At 35.7% G+C, this 23421-nt stretch overlaps 3 protein-coding genes and 1 long non-coding RNA gene across 4 annotated transcripts in view; 3 read left to right on the top strand and 1 right to left on the bottom strand.

The window, feature by feature from the left end:
* LOC113662323 (tripartite motif-containing protein 16-like) overlaps positions 1–2901 on the top strand; it is a 22576-nt gene extending 19675 nt beyond the window's left edge. Inside the window, exons 6-7 of the mRNA XM_047812787.1 lie at positions 562–612; positions 825–2901. Coding sequence (XP_047668743.1) covers positions 562–612; positions 825–1336 — 563 coding nt within the window. The 3' untranslated portion in view covers positions 1337–2901. The remainder of the gene's footprint in view (positions 1–561; positions 613–824) is intronic.
* A 318-nt stretch (positions 2902–3219) lies between these two features.
* LOC113662258 (tripartite motif-containing protein 16-like) lies at positions 3220–12828 on the top strand. The gene is made up of 6 exons (XM_027176998.2): positions 3220–4724; positions 7288–7383; positions 7542–7775; positions 10776–10935; positions 11231–11281; positions 12015–12828. Exons 1-6 carry the CDS (start codon positions 4134–4136, stop codon positions 12551–12553), a joined length of 1671 nt encoding a protein of 556 aa, XP_027032799.2. The 5' UTR covers positions 3220–4133; the 3' UTR covers positions 12554–12828.
* Positions 10552–16759, bottom strand: LOC125141088. The gene is made up of 2 exons (XR_007140451.1): positions 16398–16759; positions 10552–12521 (listed from the first exon to the last, which is right to left on the bottom strand). It is a non-coding gene; the product is annotated as an uncharacterized LOC125141088 (long non-coding RNA).
* Positions 16760–18497: 1738 nt separating this feature from the next.
* On the top strand, positions 18498–22806 carry LOC113662313 (tripartite motif-containing protein 29-like). Its single transcript, XM_047812782.1, has 7 exons — positions 18498–18712; positions 18914–19009; positions 19329–19562; positions 21078–21237; positions 21360–21413; positions 21991–22034; positions 22163–22806. Exons 1-7 carry the CDS (start codon positions 18641–18643, stop codon positions 22205–22207), a joined length of 705 nt encoding a protein of 234 aa, XP_047668738.1. The 5' UTR covers positions 18498–18640; the 3' UTR covers positions 22208–22806.
* The last annotated feature ends 615 nt before the right edge of the window (positions 22807–23421 follow it).

Raw genomic sequence — 23421 nt, 5'->3', positions numbered from 1 at the left:
CAAATGGTACCGGGCCGCCCAAGGAACATTAAATTATTTCCATTTTATTTACTGTGGTGTATTTCTCTCGGGTTTGTGCGACTTTCCATGGACGAGAGGTTAACCGGGAGCTGAGAGACGTCACCTAAAGCCGCGCCAATACCGCGCATGCACAAAATCAAACATTGACCGGTCCGTGGCGAAAAAAAGGTTGGGGACCACTGATCTAAAGGAAATAAAATTGTTATATTACAATATACTATGTATCACATAGAGCAGCTTCAAAAGGTATTAAACACATAAAAATGCAAAACAGCTGATGCATATTCTTTGTTCTTCATTCTTTACAAGTAGAGCACTAAAAAGATTGACCTCCATCTTGCTCTAATTACAGTGATTTGACAGCAAATGGCATGATGACGATTATGACGTTTATACAAACTTCAGAGGAGGAAATCAAAAATTAAGCCATGGACTTAAAGATGTCTTGGCAAATTGAAAACATTTGTCTTCTATTTAATCTAAAAAAATGTTACATTAATTTGCCTTATTATGACTGTAACCTGTTTAATTGTTTCCTAGTAAAGAAAATCCTGATCCTGTCACCCCAAAGCAGAGAGGAATTTCAACAGTGTAAGTGTCACATCTACCATGCACACAAACACAGGAAAAAAATGGCTGTACTCTCTCTGGGAGAGAATGTGAGACCCCGTGCCATCTGTCCATACCACAAAAATTACAGCACTTTAGTAGGATTAGGTTTGAAATATTTAGGTGAAGGTAACACAAAAAGCACAAGAGACAAAAGTACAAGATATATATTAATTATTTCCCCCCCCCATTAGATTCCTGTCAACTTACAATGGATCCCAACACAGCACCTGCACAAATCCAGCTGTCTGATTCAAACAGAATGGCAACTTACAAAAATGTCTACTCGCATGTTTTTGGTACTAACTGTAACTTCAATGTGTTTTGTAGTGAGAGTGTTTCTGGACCCTGTTACTGGGAGGTGGAGTGGAGTGGGGTTAATGGGGTTCATATAGCGGTGTCTTGTGATGACATCAGCAGGAATGGAAGCAGTAATGTATGTGTGTTTGGATGTAATGATAAGTCCTGGAGTTTGCTGTGCCAATCATCTGGTTATTCATTCTTACACAACAACCAAGAAACTAAAATCCCTGTGAACTCCAGCTCCTCTACGATAGGAGTGTTTGTGGATTACAAAGCAGGAACTCTGTCTTTCTACAGTGTTTCTGACACGATGAAGCTAATCCACAAAGTTCACACCACATTCACTCAGCCTCTTTACCCTGGATTTGGCCTAAATACATATTCAACAGTAAAACTATGCTAAAGAAAATAAATAATTTTGGATTAGTTTAACACTGTATGATTTATGTAACAATGAAAAATCAAGCCATGCTACATGTTATCTTTAAAAATAACACATTCATAATGGAAAGACATTTAAAAGCTGATGTCTTGTTTAAAGTCAATATTTCTATTTTAAAATATGAATGAGTTGAAATGCAATTATCTAAATTTATGTTCACAAAAATAGAATTAAAAGGTATAGTATAGTGTTCATATCTACTACTGTAAAATAGTTTTCTTCATTTTGTCCTTGATTTGCTTGATATAAATATCCTGCAGTGTCAGAAAAAAACAAAACATCACAGTAATGCATTGTTTAGCTTTAGTGACTCTGCCTCAAAAGGGAAGTGTGCTGTTTCTGTAACAGAATACTAAAATACAAGCATTACTAAAATGCAGTGGTACGAATTTTTGAGAGTTTTTTCAGTGTGAAGAGGTAGTAGTACAGGCGTTGTTGTACATTCTCTACAGGGTTTACACTTCCTCCATGTAGACCCATTCATTATTACTGGTGATAAGAATTGGTGCATTGGTGTAATAAACAGTGGTAGGTTGCTGGTTAAAATCTTACTAAGGATTGAATGGATTGATCAATTCAAATACCCCGCCTTCCAAGATGTCACTTGACAAACACACAACTGCTCAGTTGTATGAAAACTCTGATAAATGGAAGTTGCTCTCAAACATGTCAGCTGTTTGTAGTGATAAAGATTTGTGCATGATTGAGAAACTTGGGTGATGTATAACGGGGCTGCTATATATTAAACTAAGTGTAAATAATGACTCAAACAAGATCCTGCACACAAGCACATCCCTCTGGTAACCCAGCCTGCTTTACATTGATTGTACATGTAATAAATGCTTCCATAGTGAAGTGGATTCAGAAGCGTACAGTCATCAGGAAATAATCAAGAAGGTTCCCAGCCCAAAGCAGCAATTCAGCTTGTACTTTATTACACAATTGATTTATTTCTGAGCTAATCAATACCCACATCTGTATATTCCATGAGTGTATTGATGCTTTATTGCTAACGCTGTTCAAACTTCATTTTAAAACAATTTTCAAAATAATGATTCTCAATGTTCTATTTTATTGTTATACCTTCAACTCTTAAAAAAAGAATCCAACTCATTTTCCTTTTACTGTAATTATCAGTGATACATGTTTTGATTTTTGATGCTTTTTTACTTGGAGAAGAATTCAGTGTGACTAGATTTTATAGAAACGACTATGAAACATAGAGAAATTTTACTTTTATATTCACACCATTTAGGTTCCAATCAAGTTCAAATCTAACGAGTAAATCCAATGTGTTCTGTATTTTTCTGTTTGTTTTCTTTCTTTATCTGTATTTTTTTTTTATTATTAGCTTTTACTGCCTGAAACTGTTCACTGTGTTTAATATCAGGTCATATAAACCAATAGAACTCAAGATACAAGAAAAACAGTGTTGCAGATAATGTTATATAATGCATTGGCATATTATTGGTTGTTGAAATGTACTTTACTATGTTTAATAAACTTTACTAGAATTGCAGAACTAATGCATTATTCTGACCCCACTGTTATTTTACATACCTCCCCCAGACTAGGTGTAGGGGAAACAAGGAGAGAAAAAGATGCAAAAATTAAATATTAGCAGTGAATCAAGAGCTTCACTCTCCATTTTTATCTCATGGCTTCATCTCCATCCAGATCAGACCTGCAGTTAATAGCATATGCAGTCATCCATTAAGACAGAGAACTTGATTATATATATATATATATATATATATATATATATATATATATATATATATATATATATATATATATATAAACTATGCTACTATACTACTTAACAAATATCCCTAGTACACATATACGGTACAATCATCCCTAACATGAATTATTGAAGAAAATAATAAAAGAAAGGACCATCACATTGTTAAACAAGATTTTTCTGATTATGATTTTTCACCAAGTTTCTGTTTTAAAAATTCTGTCCACTTGAAATAATCAATAAAAACTGAAATAATAATAATAAAAAAATTGCTTTAAAAATTTTGAGTTCCACAAAATAAAACATTAAAACCAACTGTCCCTCCTAAGATTTTTAGAAACATACACATCATACTCTAATCAGGCATGGAGGCGAAAGCTGGAGAGTAAGGGTGAGTTTTTATGAATTGTTTTATATATTTATTTATAGTTAATAATTCAATTAATAGACTGTAAGGTTTGCATTTAGAATAACAGAATATTCCCAATATACTTTTCTATCTGAAAAACAATCTTGTTATTAACCTCTCTTACTTTCCTTCCCGCCTTTACACCACTATGCTTATCTGGGTTGCCAGATCTATGATTATCACAATTTGTATGAAAATATTTAATCACGGTTTATTCAAGTTTGGACTGCAGGTATTATTTGGTAGATTTGATGCTTTTCTGTCCGTATTAATTAATTGAATATGGTGAACCACATTTTCTAAGAATGCTCTTGTTTCACTGAATTGTTTTTCATGATCATTTTCAATCCTTAAAAAAAAGCACTTATTACAAAAAAAAATGTTGGGTTACTTTAAAATTGTTATTGATATTGTTGTCTAATACATGATTTTATAGATTAAAATTGAATGTTTTGAGATCAGGCTGAGTTTATAGATTATTTATTTATTTATTTTAAAATGTAGATAAAGCCACTTCTCTCACTCATAGCTGGCAACTTTCAGGGAAACTGAACCAGGAAGTGTGAGCTGCTGTTACTGATTGTGAGTGTTTGGTTTTCAGTAAAATGGCAGAAGCGAATATTTTCGTTGCTCAGGATCATTTCAGCTGTCCAATCTGTCTAGACCTACTCAAGGATCCAGTAACTCTTTCGTGTGGACACAGTTTCTGTATGTTCTGTATTAATGGCTGCTGGGATCAGGAGGATCAGCAGGGAGTCTATAGCTGTCCTCAGTGTAGACAAACCTTCACTCAGAGACCTGTTGTAAGTAAAAACAGTGTCCTAGCTGAAGTAGTGGAGACACTGAAGAAGACAGGACTCCAAGCTACACAACCTGCTCAGTGTTTAGCTGGACCTGAAGATGTGAAATGTGATTTCTGTATTGAGAGTAAATGCAAAGCCATCAAGTCCTGCCTGGTGTGTCTGGCCTCTTTCTGTGAAACTCATCTCCAGCCTCACTATGAATCTCCTGCCTTTAAGAAGCACAAGCTGGTCGAAGCCTCCAGACGACTCCAGGATCAGATCTGCTCTCAGCATGACAAACTGCTGGAGTTTTACTGTCGCACTGATCAGCAGTGTATCTGCATGTTGTGTATGATAGATAAACATAAAGGACATGATACAGTATCAGCTACAGCAGGACGAGCTGAGAAACAGGTAACTGTATATTATATCTCTCTTCTATTAATAATCAGGAAAGCATCAGTGTTTGGGTCAGTCAATATTTTAAATATTTAGCATAAATGTGTTCCCTGTGAAACTGTAGCACACTTTATTGGAAGAATAACATATACAATGTTTTGTCCTATATTATAGTTATATATTATAGAAATTAATTTTAATACAGTCATGTATAAAAATAGCATTTGGAAAGGCCATAATCATTTTGAGCAAGAATTAGTCAAGACACAATAAACTCATCAGTGTGATTGTGTGTGTTTTTGGTTATTTTGTTTCCTTCAATAATGACATACTGCTTATTTAGATATATCATTTAGATATATAAACTCTCCTGGCTTCTAGACATCTTTCTTAATAGAATACATGCTTATTTTAAGATGACAAATTCTTCTCTAGGCTTGACAGCTTTAGGAAATCACTGATTGACTGCAGGGATTGTGATAGTAATTTTTTTTTTCAATATTAATTTTTATTTTCATCTTTTTGCATGGCCAATGTGAGCCATGTTCCGTGTAAGGTATGAATTAATAGAGTAGATCCTCTCTCTCGTCTTTTGGGGGCAGTCGTGGCCTAATGGTTAGAGAGTCTGACTCGTAACCCGAAGGTTGTGGGTTCGAGTCTCGGGCCGGCCACAACTGAGGTGCCTGTGAGCAAGGCACCGAACCCCCCCAACTGCTCCCCGGGTGCCCCAGCATAAATGGCTGCCCACTGCTCCGGGTATGTGTTAACGGTGTGCGTGTTCATTGCTGTGTGTGTGCACTTTGGATGGGTTAAACGCAGAAAACAAATTCTGAGTATGGGTCACCGTACTTAGCCGTATGTCACTTCACTTCATTAAGAGGGTCGATAGGAAACATTCACATTCTTTTGTAATTTGCAACAACTGCTCCATATATATATATATATATATATATATATATATATATATATATATATATATATATATATATATAATTCCTTAAAGATATGCAACGTGGGTGAGAGTATGTGCATAATCCCAACCAGCGTTTTTTGGAACAAATGGTCATCACACCTGAGGCCTGTTTCAGAAAGGAGGTTCAACCAACTCTGAGTTTAAACTTGAACTCTGAGTTGACAAACCCTGAGATGGGAAACTCTTCGGTTATAGAGTTTTCGGTTATAGAACAGCTGAAATGAGTTAGTTTTATCAACTCTAAATTGACTGACTCTGAGTTAAGCGCGTGCACCGCAACTACTGTATAAAAAGCCATTATCAATGGAACGCAGATATAACGAGTCACCATGGCAACAGCGTCAGACAAAAAAAAAGTCTGCATATTTCTCACCAGCAGAACTGGAAGTGCTTATGCAAGCGTATGGAGAATATGAACATGTATTTAAAAAAAACAAAAAAAACACTGCTGCATAAAACAATAGTGGATTTAACATCAAATTTTAAAAGGTGTATTTAATATAAAACACCCGAACCGTTCGGTTCGCTTGTCTTGGTTCAGATCGTGTGTGCGTCGCACGGTTCGACGCATGCGCAATGTAGCCCCGTGCTCAGTTTCGCCTCAGATAGTCGGAGTTGGCGGATGCGCCCTCGTCGTTGAAATCCGGTGTGTGGGAACATTTTGGATTTCATGTTACTTACGATGACAACGGAAATTAAACAGTAGATAGAACTGCGACTGTGTGCAAACATTGTGCAAAATGCATTCAATATGCTAATGGCAACACTTCTAATATGACCGTTGTGTTAAGATGTTAAACTTATGCTTGACTATATGATTATAGCCTCATTATATTATATATTTATGTTTAAAATATTTTTACTTGTTTAAAAGACAGAGCTTGTACAAAGATGGTGGCAGTTTTGACGCATTTTTAGGACCCCAATGCAACATCTAGTGTGTATATCTATGGACAACAATAAATAGAACTGTTTCTGTTTAGTCTACTGTGTATCTTTATTAGTCTTAATGTTGTTGACTTCAGACTGGTGAGACAAAACATACTCTGATGCATTTGAGCATCCATCTATGCAGAAGCAAATGATTAATCACAAAAATTTAACTGGTGTTTAAATTAAGAAATGAACATTTTTTTATCAGGGTTTATATGCTATACAGGAATTCAGTGCATGTATACTACTGTTCAACACAGAGCACAGGAACATTTAAATTATATAAGTATTTTAAATGTTAATGAGTTTATTTACAGCTAATCAGTATGACTGAATACACCTGCAATCTGTACACTGCTGAATTACAGTATACTCTTACAGTTATGCAGATAATACTTTTCAGTTGGCCCAGATTTCTTAAAATCCTTTCTTTGTATTGGTCTTAAGTAATATTCTAATTTTCTGAGATACTGAATTTGGGATTTTCCTTAGTTGTCAATAATAATCATAAAAATTAAAAGAAATAAACATTTGAAATGTATCAGTCTGTGAGTAATGAATTGATATAATATACAAGTTTCACTTTTTGAATGGAATAAGTGAAAATCAACTTTTTGATGATATTCTAATCATATGACCAGCACCTGTACAGTATGTCTTGTTATTGCACAGAAGCAGTTGTTGGCGGTGCAGGGAAAATACCAGCAGAGAATCCAGGAAAGAGAGAAAGAGCTTCAAGAACTAACAAAAGCTGTGGAGTCTCACAAGGTGAGTTTCTGGAACAACAACATCTGGATGCTACAAGAGCACTTTCTTCATCAGTCTCTTTGTACAGAAACCTACCTGTAATCACAGTCGCAATTGTGGGCTTCCAGGAGAATATCTGATTAAGAAACATCTTCACTCTTTTTTTGGTCTCCTAACAGCACTCTGCTGAAACGGCAGTGCAGGAAAGTGAGAAGACATTTACTGATCTGATCAAAACACTTGAGAGAAGACGCTCTGAGGTGACAGCACTGATCAGAGCTCAGGAGAAAGCTGCAGTGAGCCAAGCTGAAGAAGTCATGAAGAAACTGGAGGAGGAGATTGTAGAGCTGAAGAGGAGAAATGCTGAGATGGAGGAGTTTTCACATGTCGAGGATCCCATTTATTTTCTCCAGGTAATGTCACTGAGAACTACTTGAAGCTAAGACCTAGATATTGACATACATAGAATGGATGAAATGGCATCATTTACTCTCATTGCGTGGTTTTGGTTTAAATTTCCTCCTGAATGTTTATTTTGACACAGTGGTTCAGAGAGAGTAGACGCCACAGAATCACACAGGCTTAATTTCAAGAGAGGGAAATGAGATCTGCTTGTACTGTGGTTAGACTTTGCCAGCATACATATATGGGTTAATACACAGTTAAGCTTTAAATTATGTATCTGTGACCATACACCATGTCATAAGCTACTACAAGTGGTTAGTGGTTAAGGCATTGGACCACTGATTGGAAGGTTATGAGTTTAAATCCCAGGTCCACCAAGTGTTGCTGTTGCAGTCCACCACTGCTGGGCCCTTGAGCAAGGCCATCAATGCAGATGCAGTTTTTGTTATTGCCCCACACTACATTACAACACAGTAAAAGTATTTTCTTTGCATAGCAAAAAGGGTTAAGGGCCTTGCTCTAAGGCTTGAACCATGATCAACAACCATGAGCCTTAATCACTTGAGCTACCATTTAAGATTACTTAAAATGTATCAAATAGAAGGACAGCTGCATTACTGTTTATCAGTAGAAATTGGGTGAATTTGGGGGCTTGGATAACCCCTACAACAGCAAATTAGGAGCGCCGAGTCAAGTTGACCTTGTCTGTTTTGACTGTTTATAAAAAATGAAGTATATATATGATAGACTTTTTTTTTACCCTTTTGTCTAACTTGTTTACAACATATTAACATATATTTAGCAAAAATGTTTGTAATATTTGGTATAATAAACCTCATTATTATGCAAAAATGCCTCATTTTCTAGTTAAAAAAAAAAATGAGTTAATGCACATATAATTACAGGCTCGTATATTTCAAAGCCAGGAGATTGTTTTGAAACCATTTTAACCATTTTTAATGTCAGTAAATAACAAAACCAAATTCAAAATCAAATTGACTTAAATGCTTATAAATCAAAAATTCTACAATGATCACCATTCTGTGTGATCAGCTTACATTTGTGAACATTTTACACTTATGTCTATTTTGCCTACCAGATGCCATCTGATCACCCAAAAACGGACCCCCCCCCCACACACACACCACTCAAAAACATGGCATAATTTATTGTGAATAAAACTTTCTTTACACCTCTTATGCTTTTTATTATATTTAATTTATAAACCATAAACCTCATGAAATTATGCCATGTTTTTGAGTAAAATAAGCAGAAATGATTAAATATTATTTTGGATAACCACTGGCTGGTGTATGTTAAACATCCCCAGGTCAAAGCTGACTGATGCAACTAAATTCATTAATAGGAGAGAGGAAACAAATATGATTTGAATATGAAAACACAATGTGTGTGTGTGTATTCTGAATAAATACACTATGATCCACAAATAAATATAAAGAGTTTCACAAATATTTTTACAAATTTCACAAAAAGAAATGAAATTTACAAATAAATAAAATGGGATTTGCAAATAAAAAAAATATTTATAAATTGTATTTATTTGCGAATTGCTTCCTGCTCATTTGTGAATTGTGTTCTGTGCATTTGTGAATCACTGCAAGCATTTGTGAATTGCGTTCTGTGCATTTGTGGATTTGAAACATTTCTAACTCTTTATATTTATTTGTGGATCATAGTGTATTTATTCAGAATAACGAAACAATTCTGACCCCATGTGTGTGTGTGTGTGTGTGTGTGTGTGTGTGTGTGTAAAGCTTATTGGTAGAAAAAGAAGAGAAGAGAAGACATTGTCCCCAGCTGGACAAATGCATATAACAAGTGTGAAATATTTACAAATGATTGTTTTTGTTTTTTTGGAGGCCCAATGAATTGCAATGCCCAATGCTTGTGTGTGTGTGTGTGTGTGTGTGTGTGTGTGTGTGTGTGTGTGTGTGTGTGTGTGTGTATGTGTATGTGTATGTGTATGTGTGTGTGTGTGTGCAAAGCTTGTTGGTAGATCAGATTTTGCCCCCAGCTGGACAAATGCATATAACAAGTGTGAAATATTTACAAATTAGTAGCTTTTGTTTTTTCTGGAGGCCTAATGAATTGCAATGCCCAATGCTTGTGTGTGTTTGTTTGTGTTTGTCCTTGTGTTTGTGCGTGCGTGCGTGCGTGTGTGTGTGTGTGTGTGTGTGAAATGTTTACAAATGTGTAGCTTTTGTTTTGTTTGGAGGCCTAATGAAATGCAATGCCCAATGCTTTGAATAGTGTTTGACTGTGTGTGTGCATGTGTGTATAGCATCATTTGGGTAGATCATATTCTGCCCTCTGCTAGGCAAAGGCATATCAAAAGTGTGAAATATTTACAAATGTGTGGCTTTTTTTTTTTCTGAAGGCCTAATAAAATGCAATTCCCAATTTGTGTGTGTGTGTGTGTGTGTGTGTGTGTGTGTGTGTGTGTGTGTGTTTTGGGTGCGTGGACATTTTATGCGTGCATTTTTGTGACTGTATGTATGTTCATTCCGCTGAAAAGGGCAAAAGTGTGACCTACTGTATTGCCCCACTAAATGTGACCGAGTCAAACTCGGGATGACTTGAGGAGGACAGTATTTATTTTACGAACACATAGTTCAACGAAAATAGACAAAATTAATTTTACTTGCAAAGTTCATAATTTGGAACAACCCTGGTATATTTCAGGCAAATATGTGGAAGGAAACCCAAGTTATGACACATTAAACTTTCCAGATGAGTCAAATAGACCCCAGGTCTGCACAAGGGTTAATGCATAAATATATTTTATTTCCACAATCACAATCATACAAAATTCCTGTTAACTGTAATTCTCAGTTTCGGCATGTGACCACGTTTACTAAGTTCTAAGATCTACTGACACGTTTTATTAGAAAACTACTATTACTTGTATTTGAATGTGTACAAGCAGTATTCTATGACATATAACATGCAAAGCATGGGCTTCTCTTTGTTTTTCTGTCTTTGTGCAGAACTTTCGGGCAATCTCAGCTCCTCTTCAACATGCAGACTTACCCACCATCACAGTGAATTCTCTCCATACGTTTGAAGATGTAATAAAATCTGTGTCTGAATTGAGAAATAACCTAGAAAACCACTACAAAGAAAGGACTGAGAAGATGTCAAGTCAAGGTAAGCCCTAGCTATTCTCTCTCTGGCTCAGTTTATGTAAACGTACATACACTGTGTCTGTAATATCATTTAATGAAAGGGTCAGTGAACGAATCTAAACTTTACTTAATGGAATCAAAAGATTCAAGTCACTGAGATGAATTAAAAATACCACCTCTACTTTGGATGTAAAACTACATTCTGTACGATTGAGTGTATTTGTAGCAAATTACACCTTTGACTGAATAATTCTCTTACAAAATGCTGTTTTTGTTCATTTGTGATTAACTGTGTGCTTGTAACTGTGTTTATCTAGTGAAGAAAGTTCGAGTGATTCCCCCTCAAAGCAGAGGAGAGTTTTTAGAATGTAAGTGTCTTTCATAAGCGCACACACACAACTTTGGAATACTTTTTTAGAAGACTGATCAGCTTCATTAAGAGATCCTTTCAACACAAGCGAGCGTGATGTTTTTAAATGTTGCAATGTTTACATAAACATTAATTTTTACATTAATGTTTACATTAACTCACAAAAAAAAAGAAGCAAAATTCCCACTCCAAGATCATACTATCCCAAACACAAATGTCAAAAATGGTTGTTAGGGAAACAAACTTACTGATTTTGCAGTATAAATATCTGCTATATATGGATGTTCACTTTCTTGACCTGGCAACCATGCTTGCTGAACAAAAGAGCAAGTTTCACTGTTCAGTTATATGCATTCGTTCTCAGGTCTCTTTTTAAAGTGCATATATTTTTGTCATTCTTCAATGATCGTTCTCCAATTATACTAAAATACACTGTTCTCAGAAACTCATGCAGTCATTATATTGAAGTGGATCCTATTTGGACTTGCAGCAGTTTCATAGTTTTATAGTGGATTCTGATGATTGTAAAAAATTCATTATTATTATGTGGCTATTGAAACTGTAGACTAAATAACAGTTGATTTGGTAAATTCATTGTTGTTTTAAAACAATTAACTTAGAAGATAATGGACAAAAGTTTTCCAGAACCGATCATGGGGTTAAATAAAGTTATGTTCAGGAATTTTCTTCTTGAATTGTTACTGATGTGGTGTTTTTTTTTCCTCCATCAGATTCTGTCCAGTTCACACTGGATCCCAATACAGCTAATTTTTACCTTCTTCTGTCTGGTGGGAACACAGTGGTGACTAACTGTTCATCAGTAGTGACATACTGTAATCCTCCAGAGAGTTTTGACTGTTACTCCCAGGTGTTGTGTAGTGAGAGTGTGTCTGGATACTCTTACTGGGAGGTGGAGTGGAGTGGGGTTAATGGGGTTCATATAGCAGTGTCTTATAAAAACATCAGCAGGAAGGGAAGCAGTAATGAATGTGCGTTTGGACGTAATGATAAGTCCTGGAGTTTGCTTTGCCAATCATCTGGTTACTCATTCTTACACAACAACCAAGAAACCAAAATCCACATGAGCTCCATCCCCTCTAGGATAGGAGTGTTTGTGGATCACAAGGCAGGAATTTTGTCTTTCTACAGCGTCTCTGACAAGATGAAGCTGCTCCACAAAACCAAGTGCAAATTCACTCAGCCTCTTTATCCAGGGTTCATGGTCAATTCCAAGTCGACTGTAAGATTAAATAAGATTAGATTAGATTAGATTAAACTTTATTGTCATGTACAAGGTAACAAAATGCAGTTTAGGTCTAACCAGAGTGCAATAGTAGCAAGTGCAGGATATACAGTTTGTACAAGATTTAAATAAGTTAAGTGGTAATAATATGGAGTAATTTACAGTTGTGTGCATACTATGAACAATATACAGATTTACAGAAGGATATGTGCTGTAATAAAATATGTCTATTACTATAGACAGTAATTTACAGATATGTATGGTCTATGAATATAATATACAAATGAGTACATATGTACTATGAATATAATATACAAATGAATATATATGTACTATGAATATAATATACAAATGAGTACATATGTACTATGAATATAATATACAAATGAGTACATATGTACAATGAACATAATATACAAATGAATATATATGTACTATGAATATAATATACAGATGAGTATATATGTACTATGAATATATGTACAAATGAGCATTGAGTATAGTAACTGACTCCCTTGTGTGCTATCTTGCTCTAATGTTAACACATTGTTACTGGGACCTAGGGGATGTCGAGTCGACATTCATTTTGGAGGGGAGAGTGTGGGGCTTATGTAATGTGATGTTTCTGTTTTTGAAGTAAATAATCCCCCCCCCCCATATGTTTTTTGTTTTGCATTATGTAGTTCATTTTGATGTTTGTGTTTTGGATTTATGATGGGTTTAATACATAAAGTCTGAGTTGGAGAAATGTTTGTGTAAATGCATGAAACTGCTCAAACTGCTGTGATGAATGCTCAAGAAGGCATGTTGTGCTAGCAATTTAACTGTAGGGGGCTCTAGCAGGGAAAAAAGGTGCAAGCGAGGACTGAAAACAAAGGGTTAATGGGGGGAAAAAACGGAGTTTTCGGTATGTTACAAAGCTTGGAATTAGCGCTTCCTTTTTGTAAGCCGAGAGAGAAGAGAAAAGACAATAAACGAACCCATCAAATCATGCACGTCTGGAACTTCATTTATTTCAGCATGCAACATATACAAATGAGTATATATGTACTATGAATATAATATACTGATGAATATACTGTATATGTGCTATGAACATAATATACAGATGTCTATTACTATAAACTAAAATTTACAGAGGGTATGTGCTATAAACAAAATATATTAATACTGTAAATAAATTAATACTGTATCAAATCTACTGTAATACTTTAAAGCTATGTGATCCAAAACGGGGGGGTGGGGGGGGGGGTGGTACTAACTGTATGCTCGTATAACCTTCACTGACAAAGGTGACAAAATGTTGGACTACTGATTGGAAAAATGACCAGCGCTGCCAAATTGCCACTAGACAAACCCTGAACTGCTCAGTTGTATGAAGAAAAAATGATAAATGGAAGTTTCTCTCTAACATGTCAGTTGTTTGTAGTGATACATATATTAAACCAAGTGTAAATAATGCCTCAAGCAAGATCCTGGACACAAAACATCCCCTCTAGTAACGCAGCCTGTTTTACATAAATTGTACATGTAATTAATGCTACTATAGTGAAGAAGATTCCATGGGCGTAAATAGGGGGGACAATAAATAAAACATTTCTCGTGAGCAATTTTTGAATGGGGACACAAATAATACAGTCTAATTGTACTTATAAAGACATGTCCCCACAGAGAAAAACTTTGCTTTCATCATTATTATTGTAGCATGGAGACTGTGTCATTATGGTTATTTTCGAAGTTTTTCTCGACGGCTTTGGCGTGTTAGTTACAGTGCACTATGTAACCAGCTATTGTAAACAAGCTAACGTTAACTAGATAAGTAATGTTTAATCGCTAATATAGCAGATTCATGGAACATTACGTCGGTAATCAGCATTTTTGCCGCAACTAATTAATGAATGAGTCTGCATCAACTACATTAAAGAGAATCGCTTTATTTAAAGTGAATAAAATCCCCTACTTAATGGAGTTGAACATTAATTGAGCCGCAGCCACACACCTGTGTGCAGACTAGGTGAGATGTACTGGGAAAGCAGGCAGTGGGTCAAACCACTGTGAGGAAGGGGAGGGGGAACTGAGGGTCAAATCACTGTGAGGAAGGGGAGGGGGAACTCAACTGTTTCTAAATGCAGTTTTTGCTTTTTCTTTTTTACTTACACAATTATTTAGGTATACATACTTTTATTTTTCACAATAGAGAGTGCGGTATTTTTCAAATATTTTTTTTGGGGGGGGAACAATCCTCGTTTGGCGGGGTGGCACACACACGAACATGTCTCTCCTAGGGAATCGTCCCGTATTTACAAGCAAAATTATTAGTCCCGTATGAAATCAATACGGGACGCGATTTGTCGCGTATTTTACATAAGTCCACATTATACAGCATCCCATGCAAATCACCCCACCCGCATTGTGTGGAGGCGCGTCCTATTCTGCCCCTGATTAGGTAATACTCGTTGCCATCGTTGGTTTGATTGGTTTGTTTTAGGGTTACGGGCCGTGAATCACGGCCAATCAGAGTCAGAGGAGGGCGGGACGACGCCTCGCCGGTTTTTTTGACAGTCAGTGAGAGAAAATCCATATGAAACTACTTCTTGTCCGCTGATATTCACTGATACACTGATATACATCCACTGATGTTATTATGTTCATGGAAGATCTTTTGTAAGTTTGCAAGTTATAATTACTAAGTTATGGATCTGTTAATTTAATAATAAGTTAATAAAATATGGTTCACATCTAACAAGTTCCTCCAAAAGCTTATTTTTCTGTGTTCTATAGTCACACTTTGTTGGCTTATATTTATTATTGTCATAGCTGTGTATTCAATATGACCACTTAAGTTGTGATAGTGAGAGACTGAGCGCATATGTTCACACTGATTTCAATAGCAGATATCTTATTATAATGTCCATTGGTATCGATCTTAATATTTTTATGAATACATGTTTTAAGTTATGATATACCACCACTGGCATGCCATCGGGACTGTGGTCATCGTGGCCCCGAGGGGTGTGGCCCCGCTGTGGCAGGCGTCCCTTATTTTTCTGTATTGAAGGTGGCAACCCCGCCCCAAGGATTTACGCCCATGGAGGAATCAGAAGGCTACAATCATCAGGAAATAAATCACGATGGTTCCCAGCCCAAAGAATCAATTCAACTTGTACTTTATTACACAATTGATGGGATTTCTGAGCTAATAAATTCCCACATCTGTATTTCCCATGTCTCTATCAATGCTTTATTGCTAACGCTGTTCAAACAATTTTTAAAATAATGATTCTTGATGTTATTTTCTATTTTTAATTGTTATACCTTTAACTTTTAAAAACAAAATCCAACTCATTTTCCTTTTACTATAATTATCAGTGATACATGTTTTGATTTTTAGTGCATTTTTTTTTACTTGGAGAAGTATTCAGTGTGACTAGATTTTACAGAAACACCTATGAAACATCTTATAGAGAAGTTGGACTTTTATATTCACACCATTTAGGTTCCAATCATGTTAAAATCTAATGAGTAAATCCAAGGTGTTCTGTATCCTTCTGTTCGTTTTCTTTCTATGACTGTTTTTTTTTTTTTTTTTTTAACTTTTACAGCCTGAAACTGCTCACTGTGTTTTACATGTCTACGTCTCGGTACCGAGCCACGACCGCTAGGAGGCGAAAATGCATCAAATTCATTGTAACTTCATTGTAACTTTTAAGCATTAAATCCTCTAAATACACGGTTAAATTATATATTGTTTGAAAGCTTAGACTCTCAGGATTTTATTAAGCGCACACACAAAGCATAATATGATTTATAGTAATTTAACCATTTGATAGAAAATTGAACTAGGTGGCGCTAGTTCGATCTGTTTACTCACCTTTAAACGCTGGTCTTTAAATTTCCCTTTCTTCACATTGTCATTAATGTTAATGTATTTTCCAAAACAAATGCTTGTAAAAATCCCCGAGAGTCCAAAAAACTTGAAAATGTAATCCTTTTAATCCAAAACGCTTTGCTCGCTTCACAAGAATTATTTGTTTGACCGGAAACTGAACACGAAGCTTCACTTCCGCCCTTTGTTGGACTCCTACGTCTCATTGGACACATACCAAACTTTCAAAACGCGTCAGATTTGTAGTCGAGGATGTGACGAATCAAACAAGCCCTCGCATGAGCCAACCAGTGCCTGTGCGGCCGAGATAGGCAGCTAAGAAGCCAATGAGGTCTCTCCATGCTATGTGGGTGACCCTCCCTTTGACTGACATTTGCTCCGTCCAGTAGCGATTTGATGTTTCGCGAGCATCATAGCTCTTTAGCCAATAAGGAGACGATTCCAACGAGATGCAACATGATACATCTGGTGAGGGCGGGCTGTGCAATAAGCGTGCGCATATTAATTTTTTTCAGCTTTATTGCGCAATTCTCGAACGTTTCACACTCTCACACCTCAGGGTGTCGGTTTACAGGCCTTTTTTCAAAACAGAGTTATAGGCAGAGGGGTTCTCTTTGTTATAGGACTTTTGAACTAAGCATGCAGTCCTTTTATACAAAGTTATACAGTAAAAAAAATAAACAAGAAATACCTGAACGGACGGACATGTCCATAGAAAAATATTCATATAAAATCCATTTTTGAGTCTTTTGACTTCATTTTTTTTTTGGTGAAAGCCAAGACATGTGGCTATGGCCCTCAGTTGTTGTTTACCAACCATCATTAAATACAGCAATGTATGTAATCAGTTTATCAGGTAAACAACTCAGATGGAAATAAACACCCTCCATTCTAGCCTCTATAACTCTGTGTCAGTAAGGCTTAGAATCAAGCTGACACTTGTAAACTAGAGACTCTCTTCTTTCCAATGAGACCAAGCTCACCTCTGTGTGTCAAAGTATATGGGAGCTGTACCACTTTTTATGTGGGTATGTCATCTAGGCGAAAATCATGAAAAAGGGGGGCGACAGATAACAGATAAACTAATAGAACTCAAGATACAAGAAAAACAGGGTTGCAGATAATGTTACATAATGCATCCACATCTTATTTGTTGTTGAAATGTACAGATTCTCAATTGGATTTAGGTCCGGACTTTGACTGGGCCATTCTAACACATGAATATGCTTTGATCTAAACCACTCCATTGAAGCTCTGGCTGTATGTTTAGGGTCATTGTCTTGCTGGAAGGTGAACCTCCACCCCAGTCTCAAGTCTTTTGCAGACTCTAACATGTTTTCATCTAAGATTGCCCTGTATTTGGCTCCATCCATCTTCCCATCAACTCTGACCATGGCTTTCTTTCAACAATGGCTTTCTTCTTGCCACTCCATAAAGACTAGATTTTTGAAGTACTGTACATGACTAATAGTTGTCCTGTGGACAGATTCTCCCACCTGAGCTGTGGATCTCTGCAGCTCCTCCAGGGTTACCTTGGGGCTCTAGGCTGCTCTCTGATTAATGCTCTTCTTGCACGGTCTGTCAGTTTAGGTGGACGGCCATGTCTTGGTAGGCTTGCAGTTGTGCCATACTCTTTCCATTTCTGGATGATGGATTGTACAGTGCACCGTGAGATGTTCAAGGCTTGGTATATTAATTCATAACCTATCCCTGCTTTAAACTTCTCCACAACTTTATCCCTGACCTGTCTGGTGTGTTGTTTGGTCTTCATGATGCTGTTTGTTCACTAATGTTCTCTAACACACTATTGAAGGCTTTCACAGAACAGCTGTAAATATACTGAGATTAAATTACACACAGGTGGCAGTTGGTTTCACTTGATTTTAGTTAAGGGTATCAGAGAAAAGGGATATATATATATATATATATATATATATATATATATATATATATATATATATATATATACGTATATATATATATATATATATATACGTATATATATATATATATATACGTATATATATATATACGTATATATATACGTATATATATATACGTATTTATATTGTGAATTATGTGAAACTCATCTTCAGCCTCACTATAAATCTCCTGCCTTTAAGAAGCACAAGCTGGTCGAAGCCTCCAGACAACTCCAGGATCAGATCTGTTCTCAGCATGACAAACTGCTGGAGGTTTACTGTCGCACTGACCAGCAGTGTATTTGTATGTTGTGTACTATGGATGAACATAAAGGACATGATACAGTATCAGCTGCAACAGTACGAGCTGAGAAACAGGTAACATCTTATAGCTTTCAACCACAACTTAAAAGAAAACATATAAACCCTTTCTTATTAAAATTTTCATATTTTAAAAAATCTAAAAAAGTAAACCTGCTTTGATCAAATGGCATCAAAATATTATTGTGCTGTTTCATTAGTTTTTAACACATACATTTAACTCATTGAGGGTAAATTATGTGCTGTGTTTCTGTGTAGAAGCAGTTGTTGGAGACACAGGAAATATCCAAGCGGAGAATCCAGCATAGAGAGAAGGAGCTTCAGAAGCTGGGGAAGGCTGTCGAGACTCACAAGGTGTGTTTAGAGCTGAAAAAGCTGTTTCAGGTTCAGTTGCATTGCATTTGACTTACCTACAGTAGTAGTTTATAGATTTATGAAGTTAATATGTATGTATGTTGATTATACAAACATATTAATCCTGATGCTGTTAATGTAATGTTACTACTTGAGCTGGGAGAAACTGATAGTTGAGTAGATTACCCTAAGGTCACATTTAGGAATTTTAATTTGAGAGGACTTTACTGGTTGGAGGTTGGGAATTAAAATACTCATGTATTCACTGTCTTTCTCAGTGTTCCCCTTTAACCTCACAACTCTCTATATCTTCTAACAGCATTCTGCACAAACAGCATTTCAGGAAACTGAGAGAATCTTTACTGATCTTATAAAAGCCATTGAGAGAAGATGCTCTGAGGTGAAAGCACTGATTAGAGCTCAGGAGGAAGCTGCAGTGAGTCAAGCTGAAAGGGTCATGAAGCAACTGGAGCAGGAGATTGCAGAGCTGAAGAAGAGAGACTCTGTAATGGAGGAACTTTTACACACAGAAAATCCCATCCAGTACCTTCAGGTAACATCATTGTAAAAACAGTATATTCAGATCAATAGAAATTCACAATACACAATGTATTTCAGTGTTAAAATTGACCTATAAGACAATGTTGGGGAATTCAGCTCTAATATGTAGACAACTAGAACCATACAAGTTGGCATATTCATATGTAACAAGTTAAATTTAAAGGTTATATCATTCTTGATACTTACAAAGGTCTGATAATTCAGAGCCAAACTATCCATATCTTTAATCTGATGACATGAAGTTTAGTCAGCAGTCAAAACACTGTGTTTACTGTTGGGAGATGCAACAAATAACTGGACACAATAAATGATTTATATGAGCAGTTACGATAATGTGGCTGTGTGATGCTGAAACAAAATGAAATTTAAAAGTGTAAACAAAATAAAATTATTTCATCAGGTTTTCAGTATGTAATTTGATTTGTCAAATCAAAAAGGGGGGGCAGGGCAAGATATGTCTGGTTAAATGATCAGGAAATCAGCTCAAAATGTTCAAGTATTTGAAATGAATGTTACTATAAAATTTCAATTCTTGTTGTACTCTCTCCTCTGTTTGGTCGAGAGATGGCTGTCGGGGGAAAAAAGAAGGACCCAATTGCAGGACGAAAATAAAATATAATATGTAAATATGGCAGACAGAAACACCAAAAGAAATAATCCAACAATCCAATACAGAAAGGTCCAAGTCAAAAACCATACATAAATTGAATCCAGCAAATAGTCCAGTAATTCTAATACTAGGAGTAAGGCAGGGCAGAGTCAATAACAGGTAAAGCAGAAAACCATCTCACAAGAACAGTATGTTGGTGATGTGCTTATTCATATCAATTCAATTAAAATGTATTTCTATAGCACTTTCAACAACGGACATTGTCTCAAAGCAGCATTACAGAACATAAGAAACATAATACAAAAAGTTAAATATTATTCAAAGATTAAATTAATACAAAGGTTCAAGATTAATATTATACTTATATTTTAAATGTTTTTGTATTTATCCACAATGAACAAGTCCGAGGTGACTGAGGTGATTGTCGTGAGGAAAAACTCATTTAGATGGAAGAGAAAGAAACCTTGTGAGGAACCAGACTCAAAAAGGAACCTCATCCTCATTTGGGAAACATAGGGTGTGATTACAAATATACAGTCTGACAATTGTGTATTGAAAAGATTGTTTTCTTCAAAGACCACATGTAGTTGGCATTTCCTATTAGTATATCTGAATATTTTATGAAGCTGAAACCAACTGGAGCTGGTACATCTCTAGATGCCTCAGGATCCTCACAGGGTTGGTCTCCTCTCAACGAAGGTCCAAAATCTTCATGACACAAAACACAACTGAAGCTGTTACAATCTCTGGATGCCTTGGGATCACACAACAGTGCTTGAGTTTAGCAAAAACTTATTTCAGGAGTTTGTGGATTCAATAAAGTATTCTTTTCTGTTGTGTCTCAGTTCAAAGATGTAATGGTGTATTGTTGCTTGTTTTTTTTTGTACATATCATAGAGATTTCAGTCTGTCTCGACCCTCACTGGACCTTCAGACTCACCCAACTTCACAATCAATATTCTTCTAACTTTTGAGGATGTAGTAAAGTCTGTGTCTCAGCTGCAAATTAAAATTGAAGAATACTGTAATACTGATTTTGAGAAGATATCAAATGGAGGTAAGATGGTATATTGTCTAAAAATAACATGATAATTCATTGGAAATTAATTTTTTAAAGAGAAAAAATAACCCATCGCTCTTTGATTGTAACCATCCATGTATTTTACTGTCTTTCTGTAGTGAGAGATGTCTGGTTGGAGTTGATGGAATTGGAATCTATGACAGACATGGTTTGTAAGTGATATTTTTCAGGTTGGAATGACAGAAATTTTCACTTTAGAAATTTGACTTGAGACCTGGAAAAAAATTCTGGACATCCAGATCTACTTTGATAGTAATAGTCTAGCTATCTAGCAAGAATTTTCACATACAATTGAACACATTTAAGGTTAGAAGTTCAATCAAGAAACTGAGGGGGTATGTTCTTTGACTTTTTACTTAATGGGGCATTTCTAGAGTTTGATCACTACTGGGACACCTAGAATATAGCAAAAATAGGCTATGATTGAGATATGAAAAAGAGGATATGATGTGCAGAATATTTTCGGTTTAGCTGGTGTTAGAATCAGGCTTTATGTTTGAAATCAATCAAATTATCTAAGGGTTAACATTCAATAAATAGTGAAGCTTACAACCACACACACACACACACACACACACACGCGCGTGCGTGCGCACACACACACACACACACACACACACACACACACACACACACACACACACACACACACACACACACACACAAATATTCAGTGCATTGACCTTGTTGTAATTGGAGTAACTGTAGCTGTGTTTAATTGTACTTCAGGGGACCCGAAACCTCGTACTTTATCCTTCCCCAAAAAACAGAAGGTATGTAAATACATTTATCTGTCATTCTAACATGCAATTATTTCAGCCGATTGTCTACTTTTGGGGTGAATATCAATTGATTTTAAAGCTGAAAGGTTTCTGAATTGGCTTTAATTGTATTTCTGTAGGAAAGTTCCTTTCACATCAGCCTCCTCCACTCAGAGGCAATATAGTTGTTCAAGGTAAGTATCTTTCTCTCTGTTTTAGAAACACACTTAAAAAAAAAACACTATTACACCATTAATTGTAGTTGTGTTTACTTGTACTTCAGTGGACTATGACTCTTATCCTCGAAGCACTAAAGAAATCTCTCTCTCTCTCTCTCTCTCTCTCTCTCTCTCTCTCTCTCTCTCTCTCGGTATGTCTCACACACACACATACAAACACACAGAGAGGCATTTGTAATTATTGTGTTTTTGTAGATCGGAATTGTTCTAATTTTGTCATTATTAACTAGAACAAATAATCAGTGTTGTAAGCATCTCTCTGTCTCACCATGTGGTTAGGGAAATTACCCTTTGCCCTTTGAACAAACTTCAGTATACATGACATACTTTCTAATAATTTTTGTGTTACTGGAGGGTTTTTTTGTTGTTGTTGTTGCTAAACTTGCTCTTTTTAACTGGTTTATTAAATAAAACTGAAAATAATCAAGACAGTGAAATAGAGTGCTACTTTTCTGGGTTTTCATGTCAAGTCTTTTCCTATAATTTAATAGAGATTATGTTTAAGACTAGTTTTTACTATTACTCTTATCCTTTTAACTCTTTTCCAATGTCTTTCATTCAGGACCTGGTTAATATATATATATATAAGGAATATTTTACGAAATGTGGATCTGAAAATCATCTCCACACTTCTATCATTTGATCCCCCAGGTTTATTAGATGTAATCTTGTAATCTTTAAGTATTTAGAGGAGTTGGTTCACAAAGGTGTATTATACCAAAATGAAAGAAAAAGTTTTTCTTATAGCTTTATTTTTTTAATGTATTCATTTATGTGACAAAATACTTTGTGCTGTGATGCAGTTGATCTGTAATCAGTATTGTTGTACAATTAAAAATATACAATAACATGTCAGCTGTGATTTCCAAGCTTTTACATTTTTAAAGCCTTCCCTGTGCTACATTATATTAATAAATGTTGCATTGGTTATTTTTTATTATTAAATACGTCTGCTTCTTGTTTGCAAAAGTGGGACAAGAGTTTGTGATTGTTAGATAAGCTAAGTTCAAGATCAGGTCTCCTCAGTGTTTCCTTACTGTTAAATTATTTGGGTATTAGTCACTTATAGCTATGTTTCTCTAAAAGACTAAAAAGAAACACTAAAAACAATGTGATTTGAGATTGCGCTAATTTAAATGCATGTTAATATTCAGCAGTGG

The sequence above is a fragment of the Tachysurus fulvidraco genome, chromosome 1 (genome assembly GCF_022655615.1).
Source record: "Tachysurus fulvidraco isolate hzauxx_2018 chromosome 1, HZAU_PFXX_2.0, whole genome shotgun sequence".
Taxonomy (NCBI): domain Eukaryota; kingdom Metazoa; phylum Chordata; class Actinopteri; order Siluriformes; family Bagridae; genus Tachysurus; species Tachysurus fulvidraco.
Note: the sequence above shows the minus strand (reverse complement) of the source record. Positions and strands in the feature narration are given on the sequence as shown.

Coding starts and splice junctions, on each gene's coding strand:
- LOC113662258 (XM_027176998.2), top strand. CDS start 4,134: ATGGCAGAAGCGAATATTTTCGTTGCTCAGGATCATTTCAGCTGTCCA. Junction 7,776..10,775: donor ATCCCATTTATTTTCTCCAG/GTAATGTCACTG, acceptor GTCTTTGTGCAG/AACTTTCGGGCAATCTCAGC. Junction 11,282..12,014: donor CAGAGGAGAGTTTTTAGAAT/GTAAGTGTCTTT, acceptor TTCCTCCATCAG/ATTCTGTCCAGTTCACACTG.
- LOC113662313 (XM_047812782.1), top strand. CDS start 18,641: ATGTTGTGTACTATGGATGAACATAAAGGACATGATACAGTATCAGCT. Junction 18,713..18,913: donor CAGTACGAGCTGAGAAACAG/GTAACATCTTAT, acceptor GTTTCTGTGTAG/AAGCAGTTGTTGGAGACACA. Junction 22,035..22,162: donor CCTTCCCCAAAAAACAGAAG/GTATGTAAATAC, acceptor GTATTTCTGTAG/GAAAGTTCCTTTCACATCAG.